This window comes from Cetorhinus maximus, chromosome 3 (genome assembly GCF_964194155.1).
Source record: "Cetorhinus maximus chromosome 3, sCetMax3.hap1.1, whole genome shotgun sequence".
NCBI lineage: Eukaryota > Metazoa > Chordata > Chondrichthyes > Lamniformes > Cetorhinidae > Cetorhinus > Cetorhinus maximus.
In genome coordinates this window covers 74817156-74831118 of record NC_135881.1, presented here as the reverse complement: position 1 = coordinate 74831118, position 13963 = coordinate 74817156, and the positions used below count along the sequence as shown (strand labels likewise).

The 13963-nt window shown below is 41.4% G+C and overlaps 1 protein-coding gene across 1 annotated transcript in view; it reads left to right on the top strand.

The window, feature by feature from the left end:
• The window catches only part of lancl2 (LanC lantibiotic synthetase component C-like 2 (bacterial)), a 73099-nt gene that overhangs the window by 27905 nt on the left and 31231 nt on the right, over nt 1–13963 (top strand). The window contains exons 4-6 of the mRNA XM_078538572.1: nt 1042–1189; nt 3783–3929; nt 7109–7291. Coding sequence (XP_078394698.1) covers nt 1042–1189; nt 3783–3929; nt 7109–7291 — 478 coding nt within the window. The remainder of the gene's footprint in view (nt 1–1041; nt 1190–3782; nt 3930–7108; nt 7292–13963) is intronic.

Sequence of the window (13963 nt, the reverse complement as noted above, 5' to 3'; positions counted from 1 at the left end):
TCCTGGAATCGAACTGCTTTGTTTTAGTGCTGGATTATTGGGGGAAGTCAAGCCATGTCAGTTTTTAATGCTGTAGCTGCTGTATTCTGGCAAGTGTTTGTTAACTCGCTGAAAAGCTGGGACGTATAAACATATGATTGTATGTGTGGGTGAAATGGAGTAATCAGGGTTCAGTGTGAGTGATTGGGCGATCAGTTCTATAGTTAGCCAGGAGTTAGACTAGGATTTTTCTGTCTAACGTTTCCTGAGTAACTATTCAGGTAAGTAAGTTGGAATCATCCAAAGTCTCCAACTCTAACTCAGAGTTGGAGACATTTTCAGAGGGTCCCAGGGAACATGGAATTTTCCATTGGAAGTTCAAACTTCCTGGGCAATTCCCACAGAGTCAGTGCGTTGGGACTTCTGCAGGGTCTCAATGCATATCTTGGGTGGTATGTCTGGTCTCTGACGATCTGGGCTGACATATTTGGACATCAGTTTGCCTTTGGGCCCCATTCCAGATTTTTTGTCAGGGTTTAACTCTCCAGAGGTACCCACAAGGCAGTGGAGCTATGTGCCCATACCTGAGTTTGTTCATGAGTGCCAGGATGTGTCCACATGCCAGTGGGCCTGCACACTGCATTTTTGGACCTCCTCTGAGCTCCTCTGAAACTTTAGCTTGAGTGCACGAGGGACCCAATTTTTCTGTGTCACAACAAGGCAAAACTTGCACATTTGGCTCTCTTTTTCACATTGCGCCTCGTTTTCAGCCTAAACTGTTGGCTAGCAGCAAAAGCTTTGCTTTGGCAGAAAACATCAGTAACTTTCTTCACTCACACACCTAGATGCAGCACATCGACATATTAGACATACAAAACATTAGTGTCAGGAGTGGGATCAGCATTACAAACACTGTATCCATTGTGTAAAATTGCCATTGGTGTAGAATATTTTTCTTTCAAGACTGATGATTTAATATTTTATCATAACCCTTAAAGCACTTTATTCAGATGCATGTGATTACTTTTTTTTGATATTCATGATTTTTCTTGCGCCCGTTAGATTGTTACAACTTCAGAGAACTGTTGTTTGTATGGAATCCGATATCCCAGATGAGCTACTATATGGCCGGGCTGGATATTTATATGCTTTACTATATGTGAATGCAGAGATTTGTCAAGATACTGTTCCTTTTTCTGTTATTCAGGAGGTAAGAAACCTACCTTCATTTTACAGGTTTAATTTGTAAATTTAATTAACTGCAACTTTGTTTTTGCATGTGTTTACATTTCTTACAAGTATCAACTTTTCTCAATTCATAATGTTCAGGGTTCAAACATCACTCAGGCACTTGAGCATACATTTAGTCTGACATGTAAGTGATATATTGATAGAGTGCTGCATTATTGGAAAAGCTTTCCTTTTAGGTGAGATGAGATCCTGTCTGCTTGTTCAGTTGGATGTTAAAGATCATGTAGCCCTATCTGAAGAGAAGCAGGGAGTTCTTTCAGGGTTCTATTCAACATGCTTCCTCAATGGATGTCTGCAAGACTACATTGACTGGTCATTCACTTGAATTACTCTTTGTGAGATCTTGATATGCAGTATTGGCTGTAGTGTTTTCTTTTGTGACAGTAGCTACAAAAATTACCCACTCCCTGGGAATCTGACAAAAGAGTTGCAGTAAACTTTTTTTTTTCTCTGTTAAAATACATTTAATGGAAGAAAAAAGGTGTAGACAACTGACAACTCTGCTTCCTTGTAGACAGACCAGAATGAAGGCATGTGACACTCATTTGCAGTTAGGCACAGTATTGCCACCAGTTTACATTAAAACTTTGTTTGATCTTGGGCTTCTGGATAATGCCAGTGCAACATTGTTACTTGGTATTAATGAGTTGTGAAAACTGCTGGAAAATCACTTTTTGTCAAAGAATGGATCCTGAGTATGTACCTTTTTCTGTACTGATTCTCTCCTATGCTCTGTAAATAATTCACTGATGAGGACCACTAATTCAATCTCAACCTTGCATGTTCTTCAGTTCTTGATTTATCATAAGATACTTATGCATGAGAAAGACCATTTGGCTTATATTAATTCATCCATCCAAAAATACCCTTGGAGGACCCCTGTTGTGGTTTCCAACTGTTTTCCAAATTTTCCTTTTTCACTTTTTTAGCTGTTTAAAACCCCTTAGATCACTTTTTAGGACATCTCCTCCTTTCTAGACTCTTCAGTCTTTCTTCATAAATTGATTCTTTGACATAGGATTAACCTCGTCATTTCTTCCTGTACTTAAATACCTGTCTCTGATTCTCAGCAACTGTATTGAATATGATACTCAATGTGTGGCCTGATCAGAGCAGTGTAGCCAGATCATGAAATCTTTCTTTTATTCTACTGCTTTGTCTATGTAACTCCCAAAGTTATATTGGATTTGTTGATTGCTATCCTGCATTATTTTTACATGTTTAATATCAAGTTTACTAAGTCTCTAATCCATGAAATGAGATTTTAATGTCTCAATTTTTTCTTTGTGAATTGTACTACACCTGTCTATATTAAATTTCACGTCCCATTCTGCCCATCTACATATTTTGTTTAACGTGCTCTGAAATTTGAGCTATCTCCTCCATTTCTCACTGCTTCTGGTTTGATGCTATCTGCAAACTTCATATTTGCCATGATTTTCTGAATCTAAGCCAGAATCTAATTGATGTAAATTACAAACAGAAGTGTTCCCAACACCAACCTAACTACCCTTATTCCCATCAGCCAGTTTCTTAACTATTCCCAAATTTGCCTTGAATCTCCACAGATTTGAGTTCAATTATTAGCCTTTAACTTGGAACCTTAACAAATGCCTTTTGGAAGTTTTAAGTACAGAATGTCATTGCGTTTGGTTTGTCAGTTATTCAAAAAAAAATCAGGAGGCTAATCAAGGCAGGTGTTTCCCCTTCTAAAGCAATGTTAACTACTACTTAATAGGTGGTGGTAATTTTACAAATAATTTTCAAGTTTACCCCTGGTAGGTGGCTATTATTATACATAAAATTGAATCAATGTTAATGGATTTATAGTTGCTCGTGCCTGTCTTGTCACCCTTTTATAGAATATGGAGACCACATTGGCCTGTTCTCAATCTATTATTCATCTCCAGTGATCCCCTTAGTAATTGTCAATGGCTCAAATATTCATAATATCAATTTGCCATGGCTAAATACAATTTTTTTAGATTTGTAACTCATACCCTTAGCTGTTCATTCATCATATCGTTTGCTTTCTTCACTGCCTGTTGACTGATTCACCAAAACCAGAGAACTCTCTCCTGCTCTGTTACCTCAAACATTTAATATGTAATCCATATTCTCACTACCAACGAATACTATCAACCACCTCTCTACACCAGTGGCTTTGCCTGCCCCAATTCCTCTTTATATTACACGTTGACTTGTAACATTGGCCACTGAACCTAGTTTGCAAAATTGGACAAAAAATAGTGTAGTATTCAAAGTGGTGTCTTATGTGTAATAAACGTGGGCTGTAATCAATATAATTACAGTTTCCTAGGCCTTTGTCAACCATTTATTTAATAGGAATTAATGACTAAAGCAAATGATGCTTGTATTTTCATTTGTTTATTCAAGTGAATGTTTTAATTGATTGATATGGCGTCTTAACAAATCATTTATTATGATGAGTTTGACACTCATTTTTGTACTAATTAGACTTTTTAATCACAGGTTTTTTTTTCCCATTTACCCCTTCCATTCCCCCTTCCCCACTCTAACTTTGGATTCAGGTGGTTAATGCCATTATCGAATCTGGCAAAAATCTTTCCAAGGAAGAACGCAAAACTGAACGTTGTCCTCTTCTCTACCAGTGGCACAAAAAGCAGTATGTTGGAGCAGCTCATGGTTTAGCAGGGATCTACTATATGCTAATGCAGGTTGGTTTCAAGTGTAAACCTTAGGTTGATTTAATTTACCCTCAACAACCTAATTTGAAGCAAATAAACTCTTAATACCTTGTAGCATCTATGTCTTATTTACCTTAACAGAATTCAATCATCCAATAGACAAGTACACGATAATAATTGATTGAGAAAACTAAGAATACAAGTGATACATTGTTTAGAGAAATTGAAAAAAAAGTGCCACAACATGATGAATGTACGGAGAGTCAAACAGCTGTATTCTCATGATGCAACAAATATATTGGTCTGGATTCAGCAGTACAAATAATGATGGGCGATCAGCACTTAGTATTATTAAGTAGTGAATCGGACAGCAACTTCTGGCGTCTGCACATACGCAGTTAAACATGGAGGTTGGAAGTTGCTATCCAAATTGTCCTGCTTCCCCACAACCTTCACTCTAACAGTATCTTGCTGAGAGTCCATAAGACCATAAGACATAGGAGCAGAAATTAGGCCATTCGGCCCATTGAGTCTGCTCCGCCATTCAACCACGGCTGATAAGTTTTTCAACCCCATTCTCCCGCCTTCTCCCCGTAACCTTTGATCCCCTTACCAATTAAGAACCTATCTATCTCGATCTTAAATACACTCAATGACCTGGCCTCCACAGCTTTCTCTGGCAATGAATTCCATAGATTCACCACTCTCTGGCTAAAGAAGTTTCTCCTCATCTCTGTTCTAAAAGGGCTTCCCTTTACTCTGAGGCTGTGCCCTCGGGTCCTAGTCTCTCCTACTAATGGAAACATCTTCCACACGTCCACTCTATCCAAGCCTTTCAGTATTCTGTAAGTTTCAATCAGATCCCCCCTCATCCTTCTAAACTCCATCGAGTATAGACCCAGAGTCCTCAAACGTTCCTCATATGTTAAGCCTTTCATTCCTGGGATCATTCTCGTGAACCTCCTCTGGACCCTTTCCAGGGCCAGCATATCCTTCCTGAGATACGGGGCCCAAAATTGCTCACAATATTCTAAATGTGGTCTGACCAGAGCCTTATAAAGCCTCAGCAGCACATCCCTGCTTTTATATTCTAGTCCTCTCGAAATAAATGCCAACATTGCATTTGCCTTCCTAACTACCGACTCAACCTGCAAGTTAACCTTAAGAGAATCCTGGACTAGGACTCCCAAGTCCCTTTGCACTCCAGATTTCTGAATTCTCTCCCCATTTAGAAAATAGTCTACGCCTCTATTCTTCCTACTAAAGTGCGTGACCTCACACTTCCCCACGTTATATTCCATCTGCCACTTCTTTGACCATTCTCCTAACCTGTCCAAATCCTTCTGCAGCCTCCCCGCCTCTTCAATACTACCTGTCCCTCCACCTATCTTGGTATCATCTGCAAAATTAGCCAGGATGCCCTCAGTTCCTTCATCTAGATCATTAATGTATAAAGTGAAAAGTTGTGGTCCCAACACTGACCCCTGCGGAACTCCACTAGTCACCGGCCGCCATCCTGAGAAGGACCCCCTTATCCCCACTCTCTGCCTCCTGCCAGACAGCCAATCTTCTATCCATGCTAGTACCTTGCCTCTTAACACCATGGGCTCTTATCTTAATGAGCAGCCTCCTGTGCAGCACCTTGTCAAAGACCTTCTGGAAGTCCAAGTAGATAAAATCCATTGGCTCTCCTTTGTCTAACCTACTCGTTACCTCCTTAAAGAATTCTAACAGATTTCATTGAAAGGGTGTGAAGTTGTGGTACCTACCCACCAGGTGTACACTAAACGTACCAAAAAAGGCTGGGATTTATCCAATAAAATGTAAGTGAAATTTTAATGCTGTGGTGAGCCTTAATTACTACCAAACAATCTCTCTGACATTGAAATTTATTCTTAAGTATAGAGTTTCATATTCAGATTTTAATTATTGTTGGAGGTTTACTTACTTTGTGTCTTTTACCTCTTTTCTGTCAATCCCAATTTTCTTTCCTCCTTTCTTTCACTTTCTATATATGATTTTACTTTGAATCAAATATTCTAACTTGCACTTCCTGGTTTGTCCCCTGCTTGCCTCAGTAAGATTCTTCAATCTAATTGGTTGAGGAACCACATTGTTGGTTTCCCTTCTCTCACAGGTCCCAGATCACCTGTAGAGGGTGATGAGCTGTTTTGATTTTCTATATTTGCAAACTGATTTTCAATAACCCACAGACTTTCTGTGGGCAAGTGTGACGAACGGTGCTATTTGTTCGCCACCGAACACAAAATTTGGGCCAATCTACCTTCTAGTCATTGAGGCACATAACTTCAATCAAAACACAGTATAACCTATTATGTAGTGCCATTTCTTGTAATTCTTTAAACATAACAATTGAATATAGAGGGACGAAGAATTGATTCACCCGAGAAGTAAATATTACAAGCCGCCTAAGAGTCAGCAGTTATGACATATTCTTTGTCTACACTGTAAAACTTTAAAAATTCCAAATGTTGGAAATGTTCAGGTCCATCAGTAACTGTAAAGCGAAATGCAGATTAATATTTTGGTGTAGAACCTTTTAAAAAAAACTTAACGGTTTAATTTCTTTTCTAAAATATTAAAACACTTTTTCAGGCTTTTCTCTTTTCAAATTCAAATATGGAGGATTTACCAATCGTGCAAAGGATCTGCTAAGATTTCTGTAATTAAAACAAAATGTTGCAAAATATTCAGCAGATTCATCAGCACCTGTGGAGAGAATAGGGTTCTACATCTGAAGTATTAACTCATTTACACTTTCCATAGATATGGACTGACCTGTTGAATGTTTCCACAATATTTGAATTTTTGTATTGTCTTTGTTATGTAAACAAAGTTAATTGTCATCTCTATGAAAGCATTGGACATTACACTTGGCTCTACATTCTGAGCTGAAATCCATCTCATCGTGCTTGTGCTGACTCTTTGCGAGGGCAATCCAAAGCTGATACCACTGCCCTGCATTTCCCTAAAGCCCTCTATCTTGCTGTACTTCAATTTCTTTTTCCATTCTTCTCACCACCATCTCCCAAATGCAAACTCCCAGAATACATGCTGAACTCTTGCTCCTTAACGTTATGAGGTTATAGCCAGTTTCATCTAATCTCTATTGTACAGTTATTAGTATTCTACTCTAGTGAATTTTGAATGGCATTTGCTAGATTTTTAATAACTTATTCATGTTCCAGCCAGGCTCAAAGTTGGACCAAGAGACTTTAACGGAACTCGTAAAACCCAGTGTGGACTATGTGCGACATAAAAAGTTCAGATCTGGAAATTACCCATCATCATTAAGCAATGAAACTGACAGATTGGTCCATTGGTGCCATGGTGCTCCTGGTGTTATACACATGTTATTACAGTCTTACAAGGTTAGTATTTGAAGGTTGCATTGGAAGTTTACTTTTTTTGCTATTATTTATTACCCAAAGATACTTTTGCACTTTGACTTTATTTTTTCGTCATGGCTCACATTCACATACATCAGCTAGAAGGACAAGTGGTAGAGGAAGATGATGATACTTGCTTTCTGGTGCATGCTAAATATTCACTAAATTATTGTGATATGACAGGTGGTATGTGCTAGACTGACCAAATCCCAGAGGAAAACTTGGCCATGCTATCACATTTTGCAATTTGTATTTATTACAAGAAGGTTTGTGCACTAAAGTCAGAAGTAATGAGTCCACTACCACCTTTAAAGATTTTAAAGACTAAATTCAAACATTTATTAACAAAAGAAAACTTAAACACGCCCAAGATTACAGTTACATGGTTATCTTTAGTTTTATAACAATTCCCAAAATTTCTACTTAACTCGACTCCCTATCACATGCCCCTTTCAGGTAACAGTCCAAAACAGATTCTTAATTTATAAAACATCCAGCAAGATTACCACAAGCACCCACTGTTTCTATAAGGGAGGTATTTCACAGCTTCTTTCTCCCTCTCACTCGACAATGGAATTTTAAGTTTTTTAACACAACCTTGCTTTCTGGAACAACAAGTTTCTCCAGAGTGGCTAGAGTCTTTTTCCACAAGTCTGTTTCACACAGTACGTCTTTCAAGATCTTACATGGTGGAATTTGAATTCAGTAAAAAATTTGGAATTAAAAGTCTAATGATAACCATGAAACCATTGTCGATTGTTGTTTAAAAACCCATCTGGTTCACTAATGTCCTTTTAGTGAAGGAAATCTGCCATTCTTAACTGGTCTTGCCTACACGTGACTCCAGACCCACAGCAAAGTGGTTGACTCTTAAATGCCGTCTGAAATAGCCTGGCAAGCCACTCAGTTGTATCAAACCACTACAAAGTCTCAAAAAAGGAAGGAAACCTGACGGACCACCCGGCATCGACTTAGGCACCGGAAACAACAACGGCAAACTCAGCCCTCTAGACCCTGCAAAGCCCTCCTTAGCAACACTGGGGCTAGTGCCAAAATTGGGAGCGCTGTCTCTCAGACTAGTCAAGTAACAGCATGACATAGTCATCCTCACAGAATCATATCTTACAGACAATGTCCCAGGCACCACCATCACCATCCCTGGGTATGTCCTGTCCCATCGGCAGGAAAGACCCAGCAGAGATGGTGGCATAGTGGTATACACATGGGAGGGAGATGCCCTGGGAGTCCTCAATATCAACTCCTGACCTACGAGGTCTCATAGCTTCAGGTCAAACATGGTCAAGGAAGCCTCCTGCTGATTACCACAGGGTAATGCATCAGCTGATCCATACTCCTCCATGTTGAACACCACTTGGAGGAAGCACTGAGGGTGGCAAGGGCACAGAATGTACTCTGGGTGGGGGACTTCAATGTCCATCACCAAGAGTGGCATGGTAGAACCACTACTGACTGAGCTGGCCGAGTGCCAAAGGACATAGCTGCTCGACAGGGTCACCAATAAGAGGGAAAAACATACTTGACCTCATCCTCACCAACCAACCTGCCTGCCGCAGATGCATCTATCCACGACAGTATCGGTAGGAGTGACCACCCCACAGTTGTTGTGGAGACAAAGTCCCGCCTTCACATTGAGGATACCCTCCATTGTATTGTGTGGCACTACCACCGTGCTAATAGGATAGATTTTGAACAGGTCTAGCAACTTGAGATTGGACATCTATGAGGCGCTGTGGGCCATCAGCAGCAGAATTGTATTCATACACAATCAGGAACCTCATGGCCTGGCATATCCCCCACTCTCCCCTGGCTTGATGGCAATGGTATCAACCCTGGTTCGACCAGGAGGGCATGCCAGGAGCAGCAGCAGGCACACCTAAAAGTGAGGTGTCAACCAAGTGAAGGTACAACACAGGGCTACTTGCGTGCCAAACTGCATAAGTAGCAAGTAACAGAGCTAAGCAATCCCACAACCAATGGATCAGATCTAAGCTCTGCAGTCTTGCCACGTCCTGTCATGAATGGTGGTGCACAATTAAACAACTCACTGGAGGAGGAGCTTCCATAAATATCCCCATCATCAACGATGGGAGAGCCCAGCACATCAGTGCAGAAGATAAGGCTGAAGCATTTGCTACAATCTTCAGCCAGAAGTGCCGAGTGGATGATTCATCTCGGCCTCATCACAGATGCCAGTCTTCAGCCAATTCTATTCGCTGCACGTGATATCGAGAAATGGCTGAAGGCACTGGATACTGCTAAGGCTAGTGGCCCTGACAATATTCCAGCAATAGTACTGAATACTTGTGCTCCGGAACTTGCTGCGCCCCTAGCCAAGCTGCTCCAGTACAGCTACAATACTGGCAGCTACCCGGCTATGTAGAAAATTGCCCAGGTATGTCTTGTACACAGAAAGCAGGGCAAATCCAACCCAGCCAATTACCATGCTATCATTCGACTCTCGATCATCAGTAAAGTAATGGAAGGAGTCATCAATAGTGCTATCAAGCAGCCCTTGCTTAGCAATAACCTGCTTACTGATGCCCAGTTTGGGATCTGCCAGGGCCACTCAGTTCCTAACCTCATTACAGCCTTGGCCTAAACATGAACAAAAGAGCTGAACTCCTGAGGTGAAGTGAGTGACTGCCCTTGACATCAAGGCTGCATCTGACAGTATGACATCAAGAAGCCCTAGCCAAACTGGAGCCAAAGGGAATCAGGGGAAAACTCTCCACTGGTTGGAGTCATACTTAGCACAAAGTAAGATGGTCGTGGTTGTTGGTCAGTCATCTCAGCTCCAGGACATCACTGCAGGAGTTCCTCAGGGTAGTGTTCTCGTCCTAACCATCTTCAGCTGCTTCATCAATGATCTTCCTTCCAACATAAGGTCAGAAGTGGGAATGTTCGCTGATGATTGCATGATGTTCACCATTTGCAACGACTCAGATACTGAAGCAGTCCATGTCTAAGTGCAGCAAGACCTGGACAATATCCAGGCTTGGGCTGACAAGTGGCAAGTAAAATTTGCACCAGACAAGTGCCAGGCAATGACCATCTCCAACAAGAGAGAATCTAACCATCATCCCTTGACGTTCAATGACATTACCATCACTGAATCCCCCACTATCAACATCCTGGGGGTTACCATTGACCAGAAATTGAACTGGACTAACCATATAAATACTGTGGCTACAAGAGCAGGTCAGAGGCTAGGAATCCTGCAACAAGTAACTCACTTTCTGACTCCCCAAAGCCTGTTCCCCACCAACAAGTCTGGAGTGTAATGGAATACCTTCCACTTGCCTGGAATAGTACAGCTCCCACAACACAAGCTTGACACCATCCAGGACAAAGCTGCCCACTTGATTGGCACCACATCCTCAAACATCCACTTACTCCACCACCAACGCACAGTAGCAGCAGTGTGTACCATCGACAAGATTCACTGCAGGAATTCACCAAGGCTCCTTGGACAGCACCTACGACCACTACCATCTAGAAGAACAAGGGCAGTCGATAGATGGGAACACCACCACCTGGAAGTTCCCCTCCAAATCACTCACCATCCTGACTTGGAAATATATCGCCGTTCCTTCACTGTCTCTGGGTCAAAATCCTGGAACTCCCTCCCTAACAGCACCGTGGGTGTACCTACACCACATGGACTACAGCTGTTCAAGAAGGCAGCCCACTATCAGCTTCTCAAGGGAAACTAGGGATGGGCAATAAATGCTGACCTAGCCAGCGAAGCCCACATCCCATGAAATAAGTTTTTTTTTAAAAATGGCCACACCTATACATCTCTCCATCCTTCTTTAAATATGATTCCTCCTTTTTGATCTGTAAATTCATTGTTTTACCCTGTCTTTAGAAGTTACTTTTCCCAGAATATAAAAATCTTGTGTTATCGTTATGGCCAACACTCTTGGGCGAAAAATAAACGTAATAACTTTGCCTTTTTTATCTTGCCAGTTATAAACATCTTACCATGTCCCTTTTTGAAAAGCCAAAAAACCTCTTCCCTCATTGAAAAATGCAAATTCCATTTTTACTTAGGTCGACCATTAGCATTTCAAATACCTGTTTTTTTTTACACTTAATCCCTTTGATTCAAATCTTGCAGTCCAGCAGTTTCCTTAAATTATTCACACACACACACAAGGCTGCTTTAAAGTATCCCACAGTAATATCAGGAAAATATGATAGTTCCTTTATGGAATGTTGTTAGGAAATAGAGTTTAAGTAAGTATTTATGGGTGTTAGGAATGAGTTTTAGGTTTAATATTTAAGTTTAATTTGTATTTCTGTATCTGTGTTAAAAAAGGTCAAACTGAGAGTTTTACAACTGTTACAGCTAAGTTAAACAAACAAGAGTAAAGAACTGGGCTGTTGAATAGCAATAGGGGCCCAGAGAGGCAGGTGCCTCCCACAGATGCACGCACGCACACCACATGTCACCCCCACGCGCACCGCACGCACGCCAGTTTGATTTGGAAGCTGTTTGAGTTCAGTTGGTTTTGAAAGTAGCTGCCAGGAGAGATTGGAGCAAAGGGGACAGATAGCCAGTCCCAAGCTAAAGGAAAGACCCCAAACTCTAGGGCAGTGGAACAGGAGAAAGTCCCAAGCAGACCTTCTAGTCGAAGGAAGGACAGGAAACTGGAAAAGGTTCCTGTTAAGTGAAGTTAAGAGTGAGGGGCAGAGAAAGGCTTCAAGCTTAAAGAAAGCAGATTTAAAGCTAGAGGCCAGAAGGTCCAAAGATGGTTGAAGTCCTGTAACTCTTTGCTATGGATATATGAAGCAGTGGTGTGCTGTTGACAGCTGAGTCAGTGTGTGCGCGTGCAGGGAAGAGGAACAGTGGAAGGAGTGTTCCAGACCCTGGAGGTGAACCCTTACAGAAAGCATCTGAGAGACAGCATTTGTTCGGGCGAAGATTCCAATGCGAGCTCTTGGAGAGCGGCGATTGGTAACCGTCCTGTGAAAGACTGAGTGCAGTGCGACCGGTTGGCTCATGGTAGGGCAAGCGGCTGGGGGAAGTTGATGAGAGATCTATAGCTTCAGGTTGAGATGGCATCTGTCACTTGGCTTCAGAGTGTGACGTGTCTAACCACAGGTCGCCTATTGGTGTACTTACTGTGAACATGAGAGTATAAGAGAGCTTTTGTAAATTGTGTTATCTTTACAAATCTGTATATATATCTGTAAAGGTATAGTTGTGGACGAATGTGTATTGTAATATAGTTCAACTTCTCTTGTTTAATAAATGTTTTATTTTGTTATAAGTTCATTAGCTGACTCTGTTCAGTAGCCCCTCTCGAAATATCTAAACAAACAAATAAAAATTAAGATCTATCAAGCTGGGTTCCACCCTGGGATCAGGCTTGTCCAGTGGTAACCTCAGCTGGGGATCATAGCTGGGAGTCCTATGATTAGCGCAATGTTATTTGTAGTATGATGTAATTGAGATTTCTCCCCATCCACCCTCCACAGGAGATGGCTGAAATATCCTGAACCCCCACAATTATGCCGCTACTCTAGATGTTCTGTATTGCAGTATTCGCTTTCTTTAGTTCCTAATATTACACATATCTTCAGCCAGTGCTGTACAGTGCTTAAGGTGGAGAATAGATTAGCGGTGAGCATTTTTTTGTAATTGATGTCTGGTACATTGTTGGATCTAGTGCCCTGATTTGTTGGGGCTAAAGGATCCGGGTTGCACGCTTGTTTCGGGGTGACTCATTTGGTACCAAGACAGAGAAGTCCTGTAGACCGTTCTTGGAAGAAACACATTCTGTTAATTTACAAAACAAACTCAGCAGCAACACTCGTGCTTACAACTCAAAACTCTGTCTTTACTCTTCAGACTCTAACTCAAGACTACTGACCACGGAGGTAGCCCGTGCTACTCTGCTATTGGGTATCAAGATCATGTGATCTTGCTTTACAACATTTGTCTTTAAAAGTATATTACACATCAGATTATTATATACACCTACCCGTAGTTTAATGTGAAACTAGTAATGTTCTAATGAATAAGGCATCTAGCATCATTCTAAATGCAATACAAGATGTGAAGAAACAGGTTAATATAGCTGAGTGCAGGCCTTCAAAAGCAAAGTTTTATTGAAAATGTCCTATATGCTATAGCACCTTAAACATTCACTCCCTCCATCACCGACACACAGTGGTAGCAATGTGTACCATCTACAAGATGTACCGCAGCAACTCCACAAGCCTCCTTTTGACAGCATCTTATGAACCCACCTACTCTCGTACCTTGAAGGACAAGGCCAGCAGATGCATGGGAACACCACCACCTGCAAGTTCCACTTCGGGTCACACGCTATCCTGACTTGGAGTCTGTTCCTTCATTGTCGCTGAGTCAAAATCCTGGAACTCCCTGCCTAACAGCACTGTGGGTGTACCTACACCATATGGGCTGCAGCGGTTCAAGAAGGCGACTCACCAACATTTTTTTCAAGGGCAACTAGGGATGGGCAATAAATGCTGGCCTAGCCATGGATGCCCACATCTCGTGGAAGAATTTTTTAAAAAGTACCTACTGTAGATTGCAGCATACAGGTCGACATGGCATATAAAGCAACCCCGTATTTTTGACGCCAAAAATCATTCTTTTGC